The 23,111-nt window shown below is 46.3% G+C and overlaps 1 protein-coding gene across 1 annotated transcript; it reads right to left on the bottom strand.

The window, feature by feature from the left end:
- Nucleotides 1-15,009: 15,009 nt before the first annotated feature.
- On the bottom strand, nt 15,010-17,277 carry LOC125757488 (uncharacterized). Its single transcript, XM_049413086.1, has one exon. The coding sequence runs from the start codon at nt 17,251-17,253 to the stop codon at nt 15,082-15,084; it is 2,172 nt and encodes a 723-aa protein (XP_049269043.1). The 5' UTR covers nt 17,254-17,277; the 3' UTR covers nt 15,010-15,081.
- Between the last annotated feature and the right edge of the window lie 5,834 nt (nt 17,278-23,111).

Raw genomic sequence — 23,111 nt, 5'->3', positions numbered from 1 at the left:
GTGAAGCCGCCCATTGTATGAGGTGGCCACGTTCCCCTCAAGCTGCTCAATGCAGCTTTTTTGCCTGGTCATCCTCGCAACCTTGTTGTGAAAAAACACAATTCAATTCAATTCAACTGCCCGCCTTCCGCTCTTTTGTTCTCGTTTCACTGTACGAAGAAAACAGTTCCGTGCCCCTCTCCGCAAGCTTGACAACCGTTTCCTTGAATGGAAAACAGAATTTCAGGAACCACGTTGCTCTAAAACACTACTAGTGTTTTTTATTTCTTCTAAAGCATGGGAAATAAATGAAAAACTGTAGTTCTCAGTTGTTTTCCTTGTTGACAAAGTTCTCTTTGTATTGCTCTTGCCCAAGATTTATTCAAGCGTTTCGCCACATTAGTATACGAAGTAGCAAACCGAACAATAAATAATATCATGTGGGGTTTGACGTGCTAAAACCACGATACTATTAAAAGGCAAGTTGCAGCGGAGGGCTGTGTAAATTTCGACCATGTGATGTTCTTTGACGTGCACATACATCGCACAGTACACGGACCTCCAGCACCTCGCCTCTACCAAAGTGCGACCGCCGTGGCCTTGGTCGAACCCGCGACAACCGAACAATAAATTTATTTAACGTATCTGCCTTTCACCTCTTGCTGCACGCATAATGCCCAATTTGCGGTTGGGCTCCCACCACAGGCAAGTTGTTTGTTCGTAGACTTTATTTACTTTAAAATTTTGGTACATACATTTCAAGTGAAACCTCAAATACATTCTAATATGCTTCTAGGCGTCGAAGTTTTTGTGACGAACAAAAATTGGGCCTCTTCGGCTTCACCACTTCTTTTTGTTCTTCGGATGGAGTGACTATACGATCTCATTTATCTTGTACGTATGTTTCCGCATTCTAACAAAATATAAATTACATAGCTCCTGCGCTTTCTCCAAACACCATCGAAGAAAAGCAGTAAAAAAAAAGACCTCACTGCTGTATCACCAAACTCAAGATACGTAGTGTTTGTACTTTATGTTCTGCATGTTTGCACTCTATACAAGCGTTCACTACTAGGACATTTTGTAACGTTTGTCCAGTTCCAGTATGACGACACTGCGAGTTATTTAATTAAAAATTAATCATTTAAAAAGCATAGCCGCTCCAATTTCGTATTGTCTCTTGCGAGTGGCTTCAGTTTCGGACTTGAAGCCTCTCTTCGTGAATAATACAAACTTACCTTGCTGCGAAAATTTGTCTTCATCTCAATACATTTCCGCTAACGATTCCGCAAAATATAAATGATAACTCGCGTGAAGAGAAATGAGACGTGGTTAATAAACGCACTTGACTTTTTTTCGTTTTTGTTTTTTTAGGGCCTGCTCCGCAAGCACGCACACCATACCTTTCTAGGCATCGAGATGAATAACTCTGCACGAGTCGTCATTAAAAAAAATAATGTTACGATGTGTTTACAAGTAACTCCATTTACGGACGTAATGCGCGCATTCCTGATGCAACAACTACTCAGTAGGCTACGGTGTTGCAATGATTTCGCCTGCCTTCTCCTTTTCTCTGTCTCCAAAGCGATATTACCGCCACTCAAGAGAAAACAAAATTCGTCGTCTTTCTGGTTTATCGTAGACAAATGATCAAACCTCACCTCACGGCCACTCAGCAGCATTAGTCGTAATCATGCCAGCCGCGCGCACGAGACCATCAGGCCTCATTTTTCTCTTGTTGTTTCTTTTTTCTTTCGTTTCCAGCCTTGTCTCGGCCGGAATGGTGCTGCTCGCTGAGACAGAACTCCACATTTCCCAAAGCATTATGGCGCCCTCCGCCGTATAACATATGTACTACTTAGGCGCGTAACAAGCCACCATCCTTTTGCTGCGTCATTTGTCAAAACTTGCATTCGTTGCGCTCCGGCGCACCAGATATTTCAGCGGCGGGCCAACTCGAAGGCATGTGAGGTTTCGGGATGGCTTACCTAATGTATCACGCTATGGCCATCCATCAGCTACATACTGAAGACATGATAGATTTGAATTTACGATACGAAGGAAACGACGTCTTCGGTTGCATATGACTGATTCCATAGCTTGATCGGACTGCAATGTACAACAGCGACGAAAATAGTACGAAAGCTTATAATATGCGCTGAGAAACATTATTTTGCGGGTAGCTTTCAAAAAAAATGTTGCAAGACACCATACAAAAACCAGGTATCGGCATTGCAGCCAGCCCAACCCAGCCACTTGCAGCTCAGAAGATGATTACATAGCTAAGCCCAATCGCAAAATTCTGGTTCGGAACTGTTAGGGTCGAGCAACAGCTCCCACGTGAACACATGCCCGAAACCATTCCGACAATTTGGAAATTGTGCCATCTGGTGCAAAAATCAAGATTTCCGATACCGGACGTGGATGCGAAAGGGAAATTCCCCAAGTAGAACAGGTGCGTAAATATGCACGTAGGGATCACATGATGGCAATTTCTTTCCCCTGCCGAGTCAACCTTTTCACTTTAGACGCGAAGAAAAAAAGACCGTATACAAGCCGGGTACCTCGCCCCGCCCCCCTTATTTTCTTTCTTTTGTTTATGTTTCCCCCTTACTCCCTCTATTTGGTAAGCCAAACATCTCAATAGCACCATCCTTTAGTTTGTTTCACTTCTTCACCCCCCACCCCGCTTTTCGCACTCACTCTCTTCTCCTGCTCCACTATTGTGGTTGGGCAAATGTGAACAAAGCGTACACATACATGCTGCTCAAGAATGCAGCTGCTGCCTTCACGAAGAAAAGCTCCACTTGTCAAAACGTTGGCTCCAGCGACATTTCCTTTTTAAAGATATCTCATCACTTAAAGGGACACTGAAAGGAAACAATGAATCGGTTCAGATCGATAAATTGTACTCTGAGAACTCTAATGTCGTTAATGTCGCCATCATACGTTTATTAATAGAGGCGAAAGTCAAGTTCCAAGTTTCATTTTTAAATTTCGCGCCGAAATCTCCCCCCGTGACGTCACGGATTTCAAAGTATATTTATCGTAGTTTGGCGCCATTGGCTCTACAAAATTACCCCTAACTTGGTATATTAAGTCTATGGCCCCCTCAGAGGGCAATGTACTTCATTTTTACCGATTAGGAACTACGTAGTACCTAGTAGGCGCCGTCAAAACATGTGACGTCACGGGGAATGGTGCGGAAACTTCAAGGTGGCGTCGCCACGCACATTTTATTTTTGCGCGTTTTCTCGCTTACTAAGCGTCGTCTCGCAGCAAGTGTGGTGTTTTTGGTATCCTGAAAGAGTACTTTACTAATATGAGAAAAATCGGTTTGCTCTTTAGTGTCCCTTTAATGAGCTATAGTATCGCATGTTGAAAATCGCTTGGTAATAACTAACATACTATTCTAGCCATGGAATTCAAAAGTTGTAAACATAATTTCTGTGTACCCGATATATGCGCTAAAATGTCATTCCGAAAAAGCCCTACGTCATCTATTTTAAAGTACATGGAAAAAGTTTAAAATTGTGCTTCCACAATCCGCTTAAAATAACAAAAAGCCTTCGCTGCCATACGCTATTCTAGGCATAGCGAGAATTTTTTTTTTCAAAAAGAAAGACGCGATAGAGCTCAATGAAAGACTCCACACAGGTGCACACAGAAGTATAAGTCAGACAGGACAATGGCTCCGGCGCTTTCCTGAGCGTATTCTCTATATTGCACTCTTGCCTGCACCTGAGAAAAAGGGCGTCGGAACGCTAGCTTTAATGTTTTGTAAGGCGACCCTGAATTGCCGAAAAGGTGTCGCATGCAGCAGACAGTGCCGTTCACCCTTCGGTTATCGAAGGTTCAGGCGTGACCTTCCTTGAGCGCACATGCAAGTCACGGGAAACAGTTCGTGACGTTTTGTCTAAAATGTGGCCAATTTATTATACAGCAGTTAGGTAGCTTTGAAGGACACGCCAGCGGTACTGCGCATCGCGTGTATGCATGTACGTGAACGATAAGAGCGCTCCTCGCGCTGACAAAAGGTTTTTCTTATATATGAAAACCAAGAATCATAGCACACTTTGTTACGTTGTTCCTCATGGTCGAGTGCGTGTTGTTTGCTTCAAAAATTTTTAAGAAAGCTTTCTTTCGTGTTATTTTTTTTTTTTTTGCGGCAATTCAAGTAGTTTCTGATTTAAGGCTTTCTGAATCTTTGCTTTTGTGGACCAAAAGCTCATAACTTTTTTCAGAAGGAAACAACCTTTGTTAGGCACGTAAGCTATACATTGCCACTCGCGTTTATTGATGTTGTAGTGAAGAGGAATGTCCATCTCTGAAGTTGCCCGCCGCGCCGAGGAATGCCGTCAGCTCGCCCGGTCGTTCACAACCGTCGACCAATGGAGACAAAAATCTCGGCGCGACGATGACCACCCGTATCCTCACTTTCTTCCGCACTCCCTTGTGTGGCTTTGGGTTCCAGCTGTCCCTACTGGTCTCTCCTCCAAGCTTGTTTCCAAGTATCAGGGACCCTACCGTGTTGTTGCGCAGACGTCACCTGTGAACTATATCGTCGAACCAGTCACACCATCTACGGACCAACGCTTTCGGGGTCGTGAAACTGTTCACGTACAGCATCTGAAGCCCTATTACGATCCGCTCGTAATAAGTTCACCGTGAGTCGCCAGGATGGCTCCTTTCCGACGGAGGACGAATTGTAGTGAAGAGGAATGTCCATCGCTGCAGCCACATCGCCAGCCCTGCGCGAGGCACGAGCTGGAGCTGCCTAGCCCGTGTTTTTGCTGCAACGCTGCCCGCGCCCGTCCAATTCCTGCTGCTACTATTACGACGAGCACCGCTTGTAGCCCAGTGTTTTCATTATACTTTATTCGGTGTATTCGGGTTTCACCCACAAAAACTGTTAGCAACGCTCGGCGCAGACCGTGCCGCAGTGTTTGGGAAGCTTTGCGATCGTTTGAGATCGTCCTGTCAATATTATGCGCAGGACGCGTATAATCAAGTTTATTCGACAGCTTACGCGAGCAATAGTGATAATGCTGGAAGGTTCGATGACTGATGTATAAAATACGACACGTTCCACCGATGATCAGATTTCTCGACGGCCACCGACTGTTCTCGCCGCTATCAGTGGACAGCCGCGGTCACGTATGTGTAGAGCGCGCGAGCAGCCGGTTTTTGCTCTGCGGGGCGACACCTTGAGGCAGTTTCGGGCATGCGCGGCCTAGTAGTCAGGCTGACCACGTCAGAGTCCGAAACTGCCTCAAGGTGTCGCTCCGCAGAGCAAAAACCGGCTGCTCGCGCGCTCTACACATACGTGACCGCGGCTGCACAACGTGAATGGCTTGTACTTACCTTGACTTTTCATTTTCCGGGCACAAGTTCGCCCAATAAAGAGTTGCGTATTTCCCAGTCTTGCTGCAGCCTTCCTCACCGTCACAACCACGTGACAATATGTGTATAGGGTTAATAGGTACCCTTCGAATTTCCTTCTATACAGCGCTTTCCGATTGCTCGGATATTATTCACATTGAAGTCGGGTATAGCTGGCTCTTTTCAGTTAGTCTCTATGCGGTGAAATTTATGGCCTATATACAGGTACAAGGAAGGGAGTTAGGTTTCATAAAAGTGCGAGAAAGGCGGGAGGGAGGGGGGGGGGGGAGAGGAAGGTACGTAATATTTAGATACACAGAAGGAGCGGGTGGTTGTTGGTTTGGGGAAACCGTGAATACGGTGTAACAATCGAATTTTTTACAATGGTTTTAGATAAAAGGAAGGGTACCATATCGCATTCGGCGATTCTGAGAGCGCGATACTTTACATGCATGCTATCAAGTTGGCAAGCAAAACGAAAATTGGGGACAGAAGCAGCAGCATGCTATGCCGGTCTCTAGCAATCGGCTGGTATGGTGTGAATCTTTTTCATGTGTTAGTTTTTGCGGAGAAGGTGTTCGTACTATTTTGTCGGTTTGAGGCAAAATAAAGCTTTTCTACGTGCAATGTTTGACGTATTATTGGACTGAGTGCGAATTTGACGCATGTGGTTTGCTCTAACTGAGGAGAAACCGATTTAGCACTGGCGCGACTATATACACGCACAGTGTAGCTTTCTAACTGCTGTTTAATGAATTAGCACAGATTTAAACGGAAGTATACTCGGAAACTTAACTCTCATCAACAACAGCCTTGTTACTCTTGAATAGACGGTAGTTTTGATTCATTAAAAAAGAATGAAAGCTAGAAAGAACATACCTTTATTAGATCCATCTGTGGTGAGAAAATAATTTACTGTTTCAAAATATAGCAAAAAAAAAATTCAGAAGCGACTCGACTACCGCCTTGCAAAAGGCAGTGGTGTAGATGCAAAGATATACCGTACTTCTGACGTACCGGGTTGTTCTGCTGCGAGCATGACGTTCAGCAAACTTCATTTGTACTTCCATCTGGGGGGAGGCTCAGGAGCGCCAGAATGTTTGCTGCGACCTCCGAGATATACAACAGATGCCTTTTCACAGTCTTAGAGGCCTAGCTTCGCCACATCTCACGCGTGGCCGTCACTCCATTGGCAACGCAGCGCCACCCAATCTTGGGCAAGAGAAACAGCCAATCGATGTTGCTGTGGAATCTCACTAAAGGGCGCTACCATACCCCTCGCAGAAAAACTTCGCAAGCATACGTCTCCTCAAGGCGTTTTTATTGAACCTAGAGAAAATAAAATGGTGCGGCTGACAGGTCAATCACTATTCCCGTTATGCAGCATTCATCCGAAGTAACGTTTTCTACATAGTGCGCCAGCTGAGTCCGTAAGACGAGATCGCTAACAGTGTTGTATACTTTCCTCTGTTACCAGTGTGTACAAGACTCAATGGACAGCACGTACGTTGCCTTCGAGAAACATCGAATGTTTCGTTTAGCTCAGCCGATGTTCCTTGCCAATCCTGCCAACACCGAGACGTGTTCTCGATTTGCAGAATAAGGTGTTTCTGCTCAGTAAGAGTGCGAGACCAGGTTGAACAGCCATGTCACAATCGTATAGTAACGTGTCGTAGATTCCAATGTGGCAGATATTCAAATCCTAACGGTTCAACACTGACTCGAACGGTAACGAATTTATACAGGCGAATAACTAGTGTCCAGTGATTTATATCTTCCTCGCTACATATACGACTAACAACAATTCCATGTATCAAGTTCGCGTTCGCAGAACGCTCTTCAAATCCCGTAAAATTATCTGTCTCGTCTACTTGTAACCTTGTCGCCTTGTTGTTGGCCACTGTAGATACAATGAATAAAAGCAAGAATGTTTACCCATCTACTCAGAACGCATGCGAATACTTTATTATTGTAAGGTGACAAAATAGCAATAAATCAAAGGTTTCCATGTGTATGTGATATTTGCCACAGGTCGAACACCTTCAATAATGATATGCCCAGCATCGAAATTGATTATGAAATTGGCTGAAATATTACATCTTACAAGAAAGCATTCACGTCTCCGATCATCCAGACGGCAATTATTTGGTTACGCCTGTAACGTGTGGAAATATGCTGAAGTGCGGCCACCACAGTACTGTACTTACAACCAGCTGACGAACATCACAGCCCAAATTCACTGAGATTTTTTTATAGATGATTGACAAGAGCCAGTGCCAGCATGTCGTGCGATAAGACACATTTAAAAAAAAGCCCCTCAGTAGCAGGCAGCTTCTATATAGTTGCGAATCAGGTCTGAGGTTATTAATTTCCTTTATTTGCAGCTTAGCTGTAAAGTGAAATACGTTGCTTCAAATAATGCCTGTAATGTCGCAATTTAAAAAAAATACGCCAGGCCTGCGCGGAAAGCGCAGCACAGTCACAGCGAAAGCTGGAAGAGCGGCATTTCTAGATCCCGGTGTAAACTCTCTTGTGGCTACTAATACAAGTACATTAGCAACGTACCCACTACGCCACAAATCATAATTTTTGGGAAGTTGGGAAGGACCCACCACCACACTACTCGTTATTCTGCGGAGAAGCGAGGTACCATCTGTGAGGCATTATTTGCACTTTGGTATTGCGGTGGTTGATGATGATGAAGAATTATGGCTGAGCCCTTTGTAATGGGTTAGAAGCTCTAAACGACCCACTAGTTGCGTAATTCATATTGTGTGACGCCCGGTCGTTATTTAACATTCCCACCACGCTTTATAACATACGTTAACCGGAGAAACGGAGAGCGAGAGAGAGAAGGAAATAACTTTATTGAGAGCCTGAGGAAAAGGATCATGGGAGCCTTATGGGCTTCCTTGGCAACCAATAGAAGTGCACTTGCCAGGAACCCACTACGCTATAAATCATCATAATTTTTGTGAAGTAAGGAAGCAACCACTGTGCAATTTTTTGTCCTTCTGCGGAGAACCGTGGTACACACTAAACACCTGTAAGGCTTTATGTGCACTTTGTTGATGCTGTGGCTGATGACGAAGAAGAATTATCGTAGACGCCTTTGTAATGGGTTGGAAGCACTCAACAACTCACTCGTTGCGCAATTTGCATTGTGTGACGCCCGGTTACAGAATTAGCGTTTGTGTGACGCCTGGTTGTTATTTTACTCTTCTACCACACTACATTACATATGTTAATGTGGTTCCTTACCGACATGAAGCCTGTATAGGGTCTTTTTGCAACGCAGTTTAAAGCACCGGCATGGCCCTGCATCTGGATCGAAATAAAACCCCGCCATACGAGCCCGCCATAAACAGTGAAGACCATTTAGCATAATCAAGTCAAAAGGGAGTCCGTCTTCATTGTTTACTTGCAGAAATCTTATACCATGTGGATCTAACGGTAAATCCTTCTTTATCGTCCTTTGAAGTGCATCCCAAAAATAAACTCCTTCCCAGCAATGTAAGAAAACGTGGTCTATAGTTTCCGGTTTTTTACAGATAAGGCTATCTGGCCCCCATGGCAAGAAAAGACCACGGTCTTCTTGAAATGCCTTGACAGATAATGTACCTGTGTGAAGCTTAAAAAAGAAAGACTTCGCGGCAGGAGCCACTTGCATTCTCTTCACCCTCTTAAGCACATCTTGCCCTTGACCTCCCATGTATATGGTTCGGTATAGAGGTACAGGTAGAACGGCATCACATACATCTTTGTACAGCTTTTTACGTGTCACGGAAAACAGATACTCATTAGAAAATCTAACAGATAAAAAGCGTACACTGAGAATAACCTCCTTAAGATACCCGCAGACAGCACCTGTCATGTGATTCGTACCAACCACATATCCAGGTAAAGCCCGCATCAGTCTCAGTTCGCACACCGTACGCAGGGAGGATCATTTGTGTTGCGGAAGAAGAGGAACCTGTTTACTAGTTGGCGTATGAAAAGATGTGGTAATCCCAACCCTCCCTTTTTCACTCGTCTAAAGAGATTAGTTCGGCTGCATCTCTCCCAATTCGACGCCCAAACGAAAACTGCGAATACGCGATGGAGCTTCTGTATGCTTGCCCTTGAACAATGCAATACTTGCATGACATACCAAAGTTTTGCGGCAAAGAACAGATTGCAAACAGTCGCTCTCGAAAACATTGACAGATGAATACCGTTCCATCTGTTGGCTTTCAGCTGAATTTCTCTCACTTGTTCTTGCCAGTAGTTCTCATTATCTTTATAATATTCGAGTGGGATGCCGAGGTACTTAACGGGTGTGGTCACCCACTTAACATTGGCAAAATAGTCTGGTCTTGACGGCCAATCTGCATGCCAGAAGCCCAGGCACTTTCCCCAGTTCACAAAACTGCCAGTTGCATTGCCGAAACTTTTAACTACTGTGATGGTGGCGCTAACACTTTCTTGATCAGTACAACAAACTGCAACATCGTCTGCATACGCGAGAATTTTATCTTCCGATGCTTGTGATCTAAAGCCGTGAATGCTGCTGTTTTCACTTATTGCTAAGCACAACGATTCTATATATAGACTGAACAATAGAGGACTCAGCGGGCAGCCTTGACGAACTGAACGCCTTATGTTAATGGGAGCGCCCAGTGACTTGTTGACTACTATACGTGTCGTGCAATTCCGGTATGCCATAGCTACTCCATCTCTGATTATTGATCCAGCATTGACATGGGCGAGGATGGCAAGCAGAAGAACATGTCAAACATAATCAAAAGCTTTCTCGAGATCAATCTGTAGAATCGCTACACCTCCTTGATCGGCGTCGCAACACTCGAGCACGCATCGCATCTTGTGTATATTAGTAACAATGGAGCGCGCCAAAATCCCGCATGTTTGGTGAGGCCCTACCAATTCTTTGATCACTCCCTGAAGTCACCGTGCTAGTACTTTCATTAAAATTTTGTAATCACAATTAGGGATATAGGTCTATACGAAGAGACTAATTTTAACTTCTCTGACTGTTGCGTCTTATGTCTGTCCAGTACGACTGACACAACTTTTGTCTTTCTTTCATGTTCTTATTTTTTCATGTACATGTCGAATAACAGGCAATAAAGCAAAAAAAAAAAAAAAACCGGCATGGCCCTGAGGTAGAACACTGGGCTCCCACGCAGAGGGCCCAGGTTCGAACCTCGTTCCATCCTTGAAATTTTTTCTTATTTCCTTTTTTTTATTTCCTGCGATAGTGGTTACGGACACCGGCGGTGGCGGACAACTACGGCGCCAAAAACGGCCGTTGAAACGATCTCATAACAGCTTTCGCTGTAAAAGGAAGCTGTTTAGTAAATTGTTCCTTGTGAGTTGATCGCCGAAAACTTTCATCTTTACGGGTATGTGCCACTGTGCGGCTACATGTGCGGCTACCTGCGCTTTGAAAGGTTCTGCTAGAGGACGGACGTGTTTTTCGTGGGCTCCGGAATGACAGCGTCAGATAAGTTCTTTCTTTTTTTTGCATGATTCGAGCTTGTTTTTTTAGTTATATGAGTACATAAACCACTAGATTGAAGCTTAATAGGGCTTAAACCTTTGTACTGTTTCCTGTGTGACAGTCGCCTGGGTTTTTTATTATTTGTTTGTTCGGCCACCACGTGGCTGAAAGGTACACATGTGCTTTGAAGTGTAGCATACTTGCGGAGTTTTGTGATACCATTTCGCTTTAAGTGTATCTAATCCGCCGTGTGAACGATCTAGCCATGGTCAAAAAGACCGTAAAGTGTTCAGGGTGCGGAATGGGATGGAAAATAAAGGTTTGTACGCATGAGGAGACAGAGGGAGCTGACGCCAAGTGTAAGCAATGTCAGTTAGAGGCGAAAATGGAAATAATGATGGCTGCCCAGAATGAGCTCATGGTAAAAATCGCCGAGCTGGAGAATGCGTTGGCGACAGAGCAGGAAAAAACGATGGCTATGGGGGAAAGGCTTAAGTCAGCCGAGGAGGCGTTAGCAAAGGTAGTCATGGTGAACAAGGAAGCAAGCGACAGCGCGAACAGCGGGGCATCGACCCCCACAGTGGTAGACGCGAAGGGGGAAACAGGTTCGGAAAAGACAGGTGCAAGGGTCACAGGACCCAGCTTCCGCGAAGTAGTTTTGGGAAGGGGAGGGGACAAAACAGCAGGAGTGGCACGCGCTAGTAACCGAGGCAGTGGCCACGTGCGGGACAGTCCAGCAGAAAAGTCGGAGCACGTGATAATTGCCGGGGACTCGAATTTAGTTTGATGAGCAGAAGCAGTCAAGGAAAGGGTGAGAGGCGACAAACGAGTTTTAATAGGGAAGTTCCCGGGACATAGGCTGGGATCAGTGATGAGACAAGCTAGCGCAAAACTCGCAACTAAGGCTAATGGGCGTAACCTCGTGATAATCGCGGGAGGTCTAAACGACGTCTTGAATGAAGAATCAGCCGAACTAGCGACCGCATTGGCGAAAGGGGTCGATGACATGCGCGCCATTTCCCCTCAGGTGCAGATAGTGGTATGAACAATACCGGAGGTACCGGTGCGTTACGGCAACCTGCAAAGAGCGGTTGTCGACGCAAACAAAGAGATATGGCGGATGAGTCGAGAGAAAGGCATCGAGGTAGTGGAAATAAACAGAGGTGCACAGGTGCGGTGGTTTTCGAAGAGACGGAATACACTTCGATAGGAGGCTTGGTCATGAGGTGGGTTGGCGACTTGCAGGACGCGCAGTAGATTTTGGGGGGGGCACGCGGGCCCTCCGCTGCCCAGGGTAGCTTGTAATGAGGAAAACAACCAGGGGGGGGGGGGCTCTTTGACAGGCAGTATAGCAAAAAACCAGAGAAAAGGTAAAAGAAGGGAGAAGGCGCGTGTTGCAATTAGTTACATAAACATGCAGGGTGGCAGAAAAAAGGCAAAATGGTTAGAGATTGAGGGACAGTTAAACAACGAACAGATAGGTGTTTATGCGGTTACAGAAACACACCTTAGAGACTTGGAAGAGCCACCACATATTGACAATTATATTTGGGAAGGATGTAACAAGATCACATCAGAAAGGCGAGGTGGGGATGTTGGAATGCTAATTCATAGCAGAACAAAATGGGATGGAGTGAAACAAACGTGTTCAGAGCACATATGGGTTTCGGGCACAGTAGGTGGAAAGAAAACGTGGCTAGGTGTAGCTTACTTGTGGACGGGGAATAACTGCAGAGAAAAGAATCTGGAGATAGTGAAATGCATAAGCACCGATATTAAAGAATTTGGTCATGATGCCGAAATAATCCTTCTAGGGGACATGAACACTCACATTCATGACCTTGACGGATATTCAGACACCAATGGCAAGTTATTGCTAGATCTCTGCGAGCAACATAGTCTTGAGATAGTTAACGTGGGGCCTAAGTGTGAGGGGCAGATCACGTGGGAAGTCGGAAATAGGCAATCGAGCATTCATTATTGCCTCATGACAGAAGGAATATATAACAAACTTAGAGAGATGAGAATAGACGAGGAATGCATTAACAGCTTGGGTAGTGATCATAAACGCATAACATTACAAATGGGATAAAAAGCTGAAATTAAGAACATAGAATCAAAGTTTGGCAGCTTGTATCTAAATGACAAACAAATAACAAATATACCCGCAAGAGTCGAGGAAAAAGTAGACGAACTACCAGGCAAAGACTGGAAGTATAGTGAGCTGCTACGTGTAATCACGAAAGAAATGGAGAAAGAGAAGAAAACTATTTGTTGGAAAGGAAAGAGAAAGCCAAGACGTTGGTAGAACAAAAATTCGAGAGGCGATCAAGAAGCGACGTGAGGCATCACGGGAACACAGACAGGCAAAAAAGGAGAAGCGGCCACAGGACGAAGTCAACCAAATATGGGAAATATATTTAGAGCAAAAATCCATTGTGCAGAAATTAGTCGAGGCAAAAATTAAAGGTGAAAGTGAACGCTGGATGACAGACATTCGCGAAAAGAAGAAGGCCGCGCCTAGGATATTTTGGAGCCACCTAAAAGCGCTGGTTAGGAAGTCTGTCACAATGCAACAACATATGGTAGATGAAGGAGGAAATCAATTGGAACGGTATGAAGCGCTAGGTTACATCCGAAAGATAACAGCCGATTAGTTTAAAAAGGTCGCCTAGGGGATTCCCCCGGTGAGTAAAAGTACGCAAAGGAGTGCAACCGACGAAGATGTAGTACTAGAGAATTTAAATTGGAAGAAGGCCGAAGGAAAAATTATTAAGCAGACTACTCCGGGCTTAGATGGGGTTCCCGTCAGCCTCATTAACAAACTCGGACATTACACTAAAGAAGCACTGCTGAAGGCCGTAGAAAGGTGCTTACAGGAGAGGGAAATACCAGACAGTTGGCGAAAATTAGAATGGACTTAATCTATAAAGGCAGGGGAGAAAAGGATAACATTCGCTCGTATAGACCGCTAACCATTACATCGAGAGGAATGCTGCAATTATGAAGCACAGAGCTTTATGGGGATACATTAGGTACAGGTCTTCGAGGGCTGTGGAAGGGTGTGATGGTCCCGGGGCTTACATTTGGGAACTCAGTGGTGTGCATGAAGTCAGAGGTGCAATCGGGAATGGATGTAAATCAAAGGACGGTGGGCCGCCTCGCGTTGGGCGATCACGGAAAGACGACAAATGAGGCTGTAAAGGGTGATATGGGATGGAGAGGCTTTGAAGTGAGGGAAGCTCAGAGCAAAATGAGATTCGAAGAGAGGGTGAGGAAAATGAAGAGTAGAGAAGGTTTTCAGGTATTTGTATTAAAAAGCGTTGACACGCAGTGGAGAAAAAGAACTAGGAGGCTCACCAGTAAATATACGGCTAGCAGTGCGGGCGATATGGCAACAAGGAGCATTAAGCGGAAGGTCAGAGAGGCGGAGAGGGCTTATTGGATGACAGCGATGGAAAAGAAGCCAGCTCTGAGTAATTACCGAAAGGGAAAAAACGAAATAAGGAGGGAAAGGTTTTATGATAATTCAAGGGGAAGCGCTTTACTGTTTGAAGCAAGGTCGGGCTGCCTTAGAACGCGTAGTTATAAAGCGAGATTCAGCAACGAAGAAGAACAATGTACATGCTGCGGGGGAACTAAGGAAACGATGGAACATGTACTGATTGAATGTGGCGATATTCACCCAGGTATACGAGTGGGCACGAGTATACAGGAAGCCTTGGGTTTTAGGGACAACAACAATGGAAAGCTGAACACGTCCGCGATATAAATAAGTAAGAGACGGCTAGAGTATTTGTGGCAGAAAAGTAGAGATAAAGTACAAAAATAAACAATGGGGAAAAATATGGTCATTCTGCCTTAAGAGGCAGAGAGATGGACCGTGAATTTATATTTTTTGGTATAATAACATAGATTTAATCAATGTAGATAAGGTATTAGGCCAACATGAAACAATGAAGGTTTTTGTTTTCTTCGAGCCTGGTGGCAGACATGTCACCGCCCCGTTATAAAGGGGACGCTCATAGCATCCATCCATCGAGAACGAGTACAGAGAGAGAGAAAGAGAGAAACAAAGAGAGAGACGGAGAGAAATATATAAAGAAAGAGAAAAGTTCTTGCCGAAAAAAATTCTTCGTGAGGAGGCGTTCGATGATGATGATGATCAAAACTTTATTTCACCCAAAAGAGGGGACCGACCCAGAGATCGGTTACGCTGCTTAGAGGAGGTCAGCGGGAATGCCTTGGGACGCCGCGGCCTCCAATGCGCGTGAGATTACCCGGCGTTGCTGTGCCGAGTCGGTGGTACGCAGAAGGGACTCCCACGTATCTTCTGTGTGTGAAGCGTCAGCGTACTGTGGGCACGTCCACGCCATGTGTATGAGGGTGGCTGACTGTGAGCAGTATCTGCAGTGTGGTGTCACGAGGTGTGGGTATACCTTGCTATAAAGCCAGGGGTTGGGAAAGACACCCGTCTGAAGCTTGCGCCACAGGACGGCATCACGTCGGGGGAGGTCTTTATGAGCTGGAGGGTAGTGGAGACGGCCTAGTCTGTAGTGCTGTAAAATGTCTGTGTAAGTAAACAAAGGAGTTTGTTTTTCACAGGCCTGCGAGGGCGAAGAATGGGAAGTGTGAGGCGTGAGGAACTCCACCCGGTAGTTGAGATCTCGGGCGAGAGTGTGTGCCTGCACATTTCCACTAAGAGATTCATGGGCCGGGGCCCAGATAAGAAGGCGAGGTGAGGTAGGTGGGGTGTGGTCCTTTATGATTGAGTATGCCTGTGTAGAGATACGGCCCGCGTCAAAATTTCGGATGGCGAGTTGGGGATCGCTTACGATCACCTTGGTTGTACGGTCGGTCATTGCCAAAGCAATGGCAACCTCTTCAGCAACTGTTATATCGGTGGAGTGAATTACACTGCATGCCGTGCTCCAACCGCGGTGCGGGGCCAGGGCGACAGCCACCATTGTTGAACGATGTGGGTGCCGAGAGGCGTCTGTGTAGGTGACATCGGGGCGACTTGCGAAACGTTTCTGTAGTTGGCGCGCACGGTCGGCCCTGCGTTCCGCGTGATGTTCGGGGTGCATGTGTTTGGGGAGTGGAGGAATACAGAGGCTGAGTCGTTGAGCTGTCGGTATGTCTTGGTAAGTGGTGGCCGCCCGCGTGGGGATGAGTCCAATTTGGTGCAATACAGCGCGTCCCGCATGCGTGAGTGAGAGTCGCTGGTACTGGGACGTGAGGGTAGCTTCGATAAGCTCGTTGACCGTGTTCGACACCCCAAGGGCCATAAGTTTGGAGGTAGAAGTGGACATTGGGAGTCCTAAGGCGGTCTTGTATGCCTTGCGAAGCGAAGCATCGAGGCGATCGAGATCAGCACGCGTAAGGCGGAGGTAGGGGGCCACGTAGGTGACGCGTGTGCAGACAAATGCCTGAACCAGCCGAAGAAGGTTGGATTCGCGCATGCCTGCGTGCTTGTTGGCAACCCGCTTGAGAAGGCGACCAATTTGGATGGCAGATTGGTCGATTCGCTGAAGAGCGGTGGAGTTGCCACCATTGGCCTGTAGGTGCAGTCCTAGGATGCGGATGTGATCTGTTTGAGGGATTTGCATCCCCTGTACTTGGAGATGGAAAGAGACCTGTTTAGGCTTGCGTCCCTGTGATGGAATAACAATGTACTCGGATTTGGTTGCCGAGCAGGACAGGCCAACCGTAGAGAGATAGCTGCCCACGCGGTCGATGGCTGTTTGTAGGGTTTCTTCGATTTGGCCGTCGCTACCTCGTGTAACCCACAGCGTGAGGTCATCTGCATAGAGTGTGTGATGCAGATTTGGGATGTCAGCCAGAAGTTCGGGAAGTCCTAACAGTGCAACATTGAAGAGGAGTGGGGATAGCACGGAGCCTTGAGGTGTTCCACGACTGCCGGGCGTGATGGTGGAAAGCTCTCCTTCGCCGGTGTCAAGTTGCACTTGGCGATTGGTAAGGAAATCCCTCACATATGTATACGTCCTGTTCCCCACTCCCAAAGCCTGTAAATTCTGCAGGATGGCGGTGTGATGTACATTATCAAAGGCTTTGGAAACATCAAGACCAACAATGACTTGGGTGTCTAGAGTGCGGTTGTAGAGCACCTGGTGTTTGAGTAGGAGCATAATATCCGGCGCCGCCAGGTGTGGGCGGAAGCCGAACATGGTATCGGGAAGTAGATGATGATCCTCCAAGTAGCGGATAAGACGGGTCTGGACAACATGTTCCATCAGTTTGCCCACACAAGATGTGAGGGAGATGGGACGCAAATTGGCAAGCGTGGGGCTCTTTCCCGGTTTGGGAATCAGAATGAGGTTGGCAAGTTTCCAGCTCTGGGGAATGGTGCCTTGCTCCCAACATTGCTGCATATAGTCCGTGAGGGCTTGGATAGAAGAATCGTCCAGGTTTCGGAGCATGCGATTGGTGACTCGATCGGGACCAGATCGGGACCAGACGATTTAGTTCCGCCCGCACCTCTGCTCTAGTTATGGGGGCATCAAGGAGCGGGTTACCTACCCCCTGATATGCAGGAAGAGGGATGACGGGTCCAGGACGGATGTAGGTGTTGATGAGCTCTTGACGCAGGGAAGCGGACGAGCCGGAATGTTCACGAAAGATACGTTCAAGTTGATATTTAGCTTGCAGCTTGCCACCATCAGGATCCAGCAAGTGACGGAGCAGTTGCCATGTGTTCTTAGAGTTAGGAGCCTTATCCATTTGGGAACAAATATCATTCCAGTTCTGACGGGTGAGGTCTATGGCATAGTTTTCAGTGTCTGTGTGCACTCGAGCCAACCGGCGGCGGATGTCTTTATCCCATTTTCGGGTCTGCAGAAGGGTCTCAAGTTTGCGTTTCCTCGCCCAAAGCTTGGCGTAGTGTCGGTCACAGCTAGGCACCGACTTCTCGACTTCGATGTCCGTTGTGGCGTCCGCGACATGCTGAAGGAGGGTAGCGGACCAGCTGGAAATATCAGTAATACGCTGAGAGGTCCCCGATGCTTGTCGTTGGGTACGAAAGCGGTCCCAGTCGGTCAGTCTAGCTGAACGAAGACGCTCACGCGTGGGCTCCTGGATGACTATTTCCAGAACATAATGGTCACTGCCGAAAGTTTCTAGTGTATTGCACCAGGTGGCATTTACTCCGCGTCCCACGACGGTGAGATCCGGTGTGGTGTCACGGGCCACTCCCACCCCTCTACGCGTTGGATGTGCTGGGTCGGTAAGAAGATTTAGGTGTAGCGAGTGCCACTCTTCCCATAGAGAACGGCCTTTGGGAGAGTCGTAGTGGTAACCCCACGATGGGTGGGGAGCATTGAAGTCCCCCATTATAATATGCGGCTGGTGCTGGGCTAGTTGTTGAACACGGAGAAATAGGGGGCCGAATTCGACACGGCGGTCGCGGGGAGGACTATAGACGTTGAGCACAAAAAGACAGTGACCAGGTTTACGAGAAGGGCGGGGCAAAATTTCTAAAAGTACGTGATCGGGGAAATTAGAGCCAATGTCATGGGGGATGACATTTATGTTACGTTTCACTAGAGTTGCCACCTGAGAGTTGGCGCGCCCCGACGGAGGCGTTCGAACCCGCGTACCCTAGTCCGCAGGCGAGCGTCCTAACCACTCGGCTGTCCACGGAAGCTAGCAGAGCATAGCATAGCCTTGTATGATATAGAGTAGCAAGGGGGTGGGAAAGGGAAGTGAGCGTGAGTAGGAGAGATGCGATGATGAGGAGGAGGAAAGGAGGAGGGGAGAGAGTAAAGCGTGGCACAGAAAGAATGAGAAAGAGAGAGAGAAAGAAACGTAGAAAGAAAAGAATTGGAGAAAGAGAGAACATCCACGAAAGAGAGAGAAGGAAGTAGAGCGAGAGAAAAGATAGAAAAAGGAAGCAAGCATCGCGTCGTGTAGAGACCAGATACCGCACCACCTGGCCAAGCTGGGCATGCGCAGTAGCTAAGCCACGCCCACCGAGGGAGACATCGCGTACAACCCCCATTCTATAGTGCATAGCCTGGCTGCATACTCCCGAAAAAGAAGCCGCGTATCTCGAAGCCAGACGTGTCGGTCGACGGGGAATACGAGCGACAACGGGTCCGTGCTTCGCTGTGCGAAGCTTTGCGCGAGGTAGTGCAAACTGCCCGCAACTGTTTCTTTTTTAAAAGACGATAGTCTTTCTTGGGGAACTTAAATGCAGAAATTTTGGTCTGTCTTTCTGTTTGTCTGTCTGTCACTCGATTCAGCGACCCGGCCAAAGTTGAACCACTTGCTTACCGCCCACCCATCTTCAACTGGTACAGCTGTTCTTACTTGTGAACGTTGTCGATCAAAAAGTAAATATTACGCATACCTGAAGCGCAACATCATTAGGTAAGTATTAGGCGGTGTGTTCCTTTATTAGAAAGTACAAAGATACGTAATTCTAAAGACCCTAGTTTCTTAAGCTGCGCTGGAAATGCGGCTGCGCTGAAAATTCCATATGCGCGCCGACGAACGCCCTCTGCCACGGAGGAAGGAAACCTTCTGCACAAGCTCATGTTTCCCGACGTATTGCCAGATGGCGTCCATATCTCACGCAGCGCCTCCTCTATCGTCTTTATACGGCATTTGCAGCGGAGCACGCAGATACGCGGCCAATTTTTTTGTAATACAATTGCGCATTCTATATATACCTTGCGCGTCATGAACTCCGCTCTGACCCGTTGGTGTTGGGAGAAAAATATTCTAGCTTCATTAGGTATAGCCTGAGGCCACTTTGTCAAGAGCTGGCGACAACATTGTTCTCGTGCTTTTCGGAATCGCGCAGTAGCAAGTGCACCTTATAATTTTTTTGCAAAAGCTTCCTTGCTTTTTTTTTTCTTTGCAATGCATAAGATTGCAACAGAACTTATTGTAGCATTTCTAAAGGTCGCGTAAAAAACAACATATCGAAATTCGAAGGAAGTGGAATGCGTCCTGCCTTCGATATTAATATCACCGGCGTCTGTATTGGCTGCATTTGCCCTTTCGGACTATGTGTAAGAGCTCTTGGCCAACACCGGGTGAAATTACTTGCGTCACTAATAAACGCCTAACCGACGCCATTGAAAAAAGAACTACAGTGAAAAACTAAATGCTCATTGAAAGCGGCTAATCTCACGGCACGCTATAATATAATGCATTATGTTATGTTTTCTTAATAGCTCTCGCTGCATAAGGTTCATTTGGCTCTCGTACAGTTAAAGAAAGGCGAACCAACTACACACACCTAACAGATCCTACTGTAGCCGTAACAGAGGTATATATTCCTTTAATTAAATGATGTTGTTGGCAGCAAGAAATAAAACGAAAAACACTACGTTGCACATTGAGACATAATTTGCAGATTTTACAAGAAATATTTACACCGATCGTTCATACAAGTTCCTCTATCGAGGAAGCACATAACAAGCAAAAAAACTACTACATAACAATTTTCCATGAATTTCGCAAATGACTTGCAAACGTGCACTCATCATAAATTATTTTTCATTCCGTGTGTATATATATATATATATATATATATATATAGAACAATATTCATATAATAATATTTCTAATCTTTGAAGAATAGAAGGCAGAAAGTGAGTGAATAAACTTTATTAAAAGTCCGGACGAGGCGGGTAAATAAAATCTGTTGTCTCCTTTTTTTACGATCACTCTCGCAGAAACAATGTTGGAAATAACTCATTCAAATGTTTCTTTTGCAGCAGGCGATAAAAATGAGTCATTTCGAAATCAAGATTTCGAAAGCGATCGTAGTGGGCGAAACATATCATGAAAGGAGCCGGAATCTCGGCCCGTTTAGTCACGAGTGACACTTTATTGTCGTCAGGGCCTCCAAACTTATGTAGCTTGCTGAATATACGGCGCAAACGCGGCATAAAAAAATTTTTGCGTTTAAAACGAAACAATAACTTAGAGCTACAGTACGCTTAATATTAGCAACACATACTTACAGAACGCACGTAAAGAAGGCACTGTCGGGGGTGGGCGTGCTGTAAATTGTACGTATACGGAAACGCAAACAACCATACACAAAAGAATATTTAGTAAGCTTTTGCTTTCTTTTCCGAAAGAAACAAACTATTCAGTGCGGAAGGCTACTTGTTTTCCTATCTATATCTTTTTTTTTTCTATTTACTTTTCTAGATTACTCACGAAGTTCTATCTTATTTTTAAACTTGTATCGTATCAATGCGTCGCTGCTTCGCGGTTGACAATTTTATAATACAAAATAATTTACAGGCGTCCTACCGCGACGCCAGCGCAGAATGCCCTTCATACTGCTCACAATAATCCATTGTTAGAGTGCACACCGCTTCTCCAACGTCACGAACTGAATTCAAAAACAGTGCACGCAAAAAAAAAAAAGTCTAATGTTGAATTTGAAACAGGTTTCTTTGCCCTCTTTTTGGTTCTTCCTGGAATATTTCGAGCCAGTACAGTGCAAATAAAGAAAGGTTGCAAGATGTTTTTCACTCACAAACATTCGCAGCGGCGTTTCGACGCGGATAAAAGAGCGTTCGACAGGAACGCAGAAGAATAAGTAGGTTTCCAAATAACTTGTTGTGCCCTTCACGCATACGAGGTCTGTTAGAAAAGTATCCGACCTTATTTTTTTTCAGACACCTGATAGATATGAAGAAAGCGCGCTTGCACAAGCCCACCTTGAACCTTCGTGCGCATGCGCGAATTTTTTCCCGCTTGCCGATAGCGTCATTCGCTGGGACGCAGCGTTTGAGTGAGGTAGTGCGCAGTGCTCTCGTCGGTTTTTTCATTGCAAGGAAAATGACGGAGCGACTGAACCAGCGCTACTGAATCAAATTTTGCCAAACACTTGGCGACCGCCAAGTCGAAAGCATTCGGAAGATTCAGACGGATTTCGCTGACGATGCTATGAGCAGCACACAGATTAAGGAGTGGTACAACCGGTTTAAAAATGGGGCCGCACATTGGTAGAGAGCGAGCTACGCTCGGGTCGGCCACCAACATGCCGAAATGACCAGATCATTGCCGAAGTGAATGCTCTGGTGATGCGGGACCGTCGTGCAACTATACGAGAAATTCCGGAAGAGGTGGGCATCAGCACTTTTTCTGCACATTCCATTATGACCGAAGACTTCGGCCTTAAAAAAGTGTTTCGGCGAAATTCATGCCGAAGCTGCTTACGGTGGAGCAAAAGCACACGACATGCTGGATTCCACTAACAGTGACCCCGACTTCATGAACACCATAATCACTGGTGACGAGTCTTGGGTGTACGGGTACGACCAGGAAACCAAATCCCAGTCGTCACAGTGGAAGCATTCCACGTCAGCAAGACCAAAAAAGGCCCGCCAAGTGCGCAGCAATGTCAAAGTGATGCTGACTGCTTTCTTTGACTCCCGTGGTGTGGTACACCATGAGTATACTCATGATATACCACATACGCACCACAGGGTCAAACAATCCCCAAATAGAACTACAGGGATGTCCTCCGTCGCCTACGTGATCCTATGCGGCGCAAGAGACCGGAGTTGTGGTCAACAGGAAATTGGCGCGTCCCTCACGACAATGCTCGTGCACATTCTTCGCACTTGATTCAGACTTTTTTGGCGAAAAACCAGACTCCTATAATTCAACAGGCTCCTTGCTCTCCTGATATGGCCCCTGCGTCTTCTGGCTGTTTCCCAAAATTAAGAGGCCATTGAAAGCAGCGCGGTATCAGACAAGAGAGGACGTTATGGCTGCAGCGACGGCTTAGTTAAACTCCATTCCGAAAGAGGCCTTCTCGGAATGCTTTCAACAATGGCAGCACCGCTGGGAGAAGTGTGTGCAGTCCCAAGGAGACTATTTTGACAGTTAAGATAGATTTACCAGCGCAAAAAACGACAGGACATTTAGGAAGGACACACACACATAGCGCTGCACTCACAACTGATTTATTACTTCGAACGCAGGGCCTTTTTGTAGGCACGTTCTTTCATATCGGGGGCGTACTTTGTAGCATAAGAATGTTCGACTGCGCGGTTACCGTCGGTAGATTGTCTTTTCGGCAAGCAGTGTCACGTGGTTCCCACCGTTTCTTTTCTCGATGTTATCTTTCTGTTGCTTCGACGCGTGCCTACAAAAAGGCCCTGCGTTCGAAGTAATAAATCAATTGTGAGTGCAGCGCTATGCGTGTGTGTCCTTCCTAAATGTCCTGTCTTTTTTTGCGCTGGTAAATCTATCT

This window comes from Rhipicephalus sanguineus, chromosome 2 (genome assembly GCF_013339695.2).
Source record: "Rhipicephalus sanguineus isolate Rsan-2018 chromosome 2, BIME_Rsan_1.4, whole genome shotgun sequence".
Taxonomy (NCBI): domain Eukaryota; kingdom Metazoa; phylum Arthropoda; class Arachnida; order Ixodida; family Ixodidae; genus Rhipicephalus; species Rhipicephalus sanguineus.
Note: the sequence above shows the minus strand (reverse complement) of the source record. Positions and strands in the feature narration are given on the sequence as shown.

Bases quoted from the DNA above. Each gene is read 5' to 3' on its own strand.
- LOC125757488 (XM_049413086.1), bottom strand. From the start codon at position 17,253: ATGCAGCAATGTTGGGAGCAAGGCACCATTCCCCAGAGCTGGAAACTT.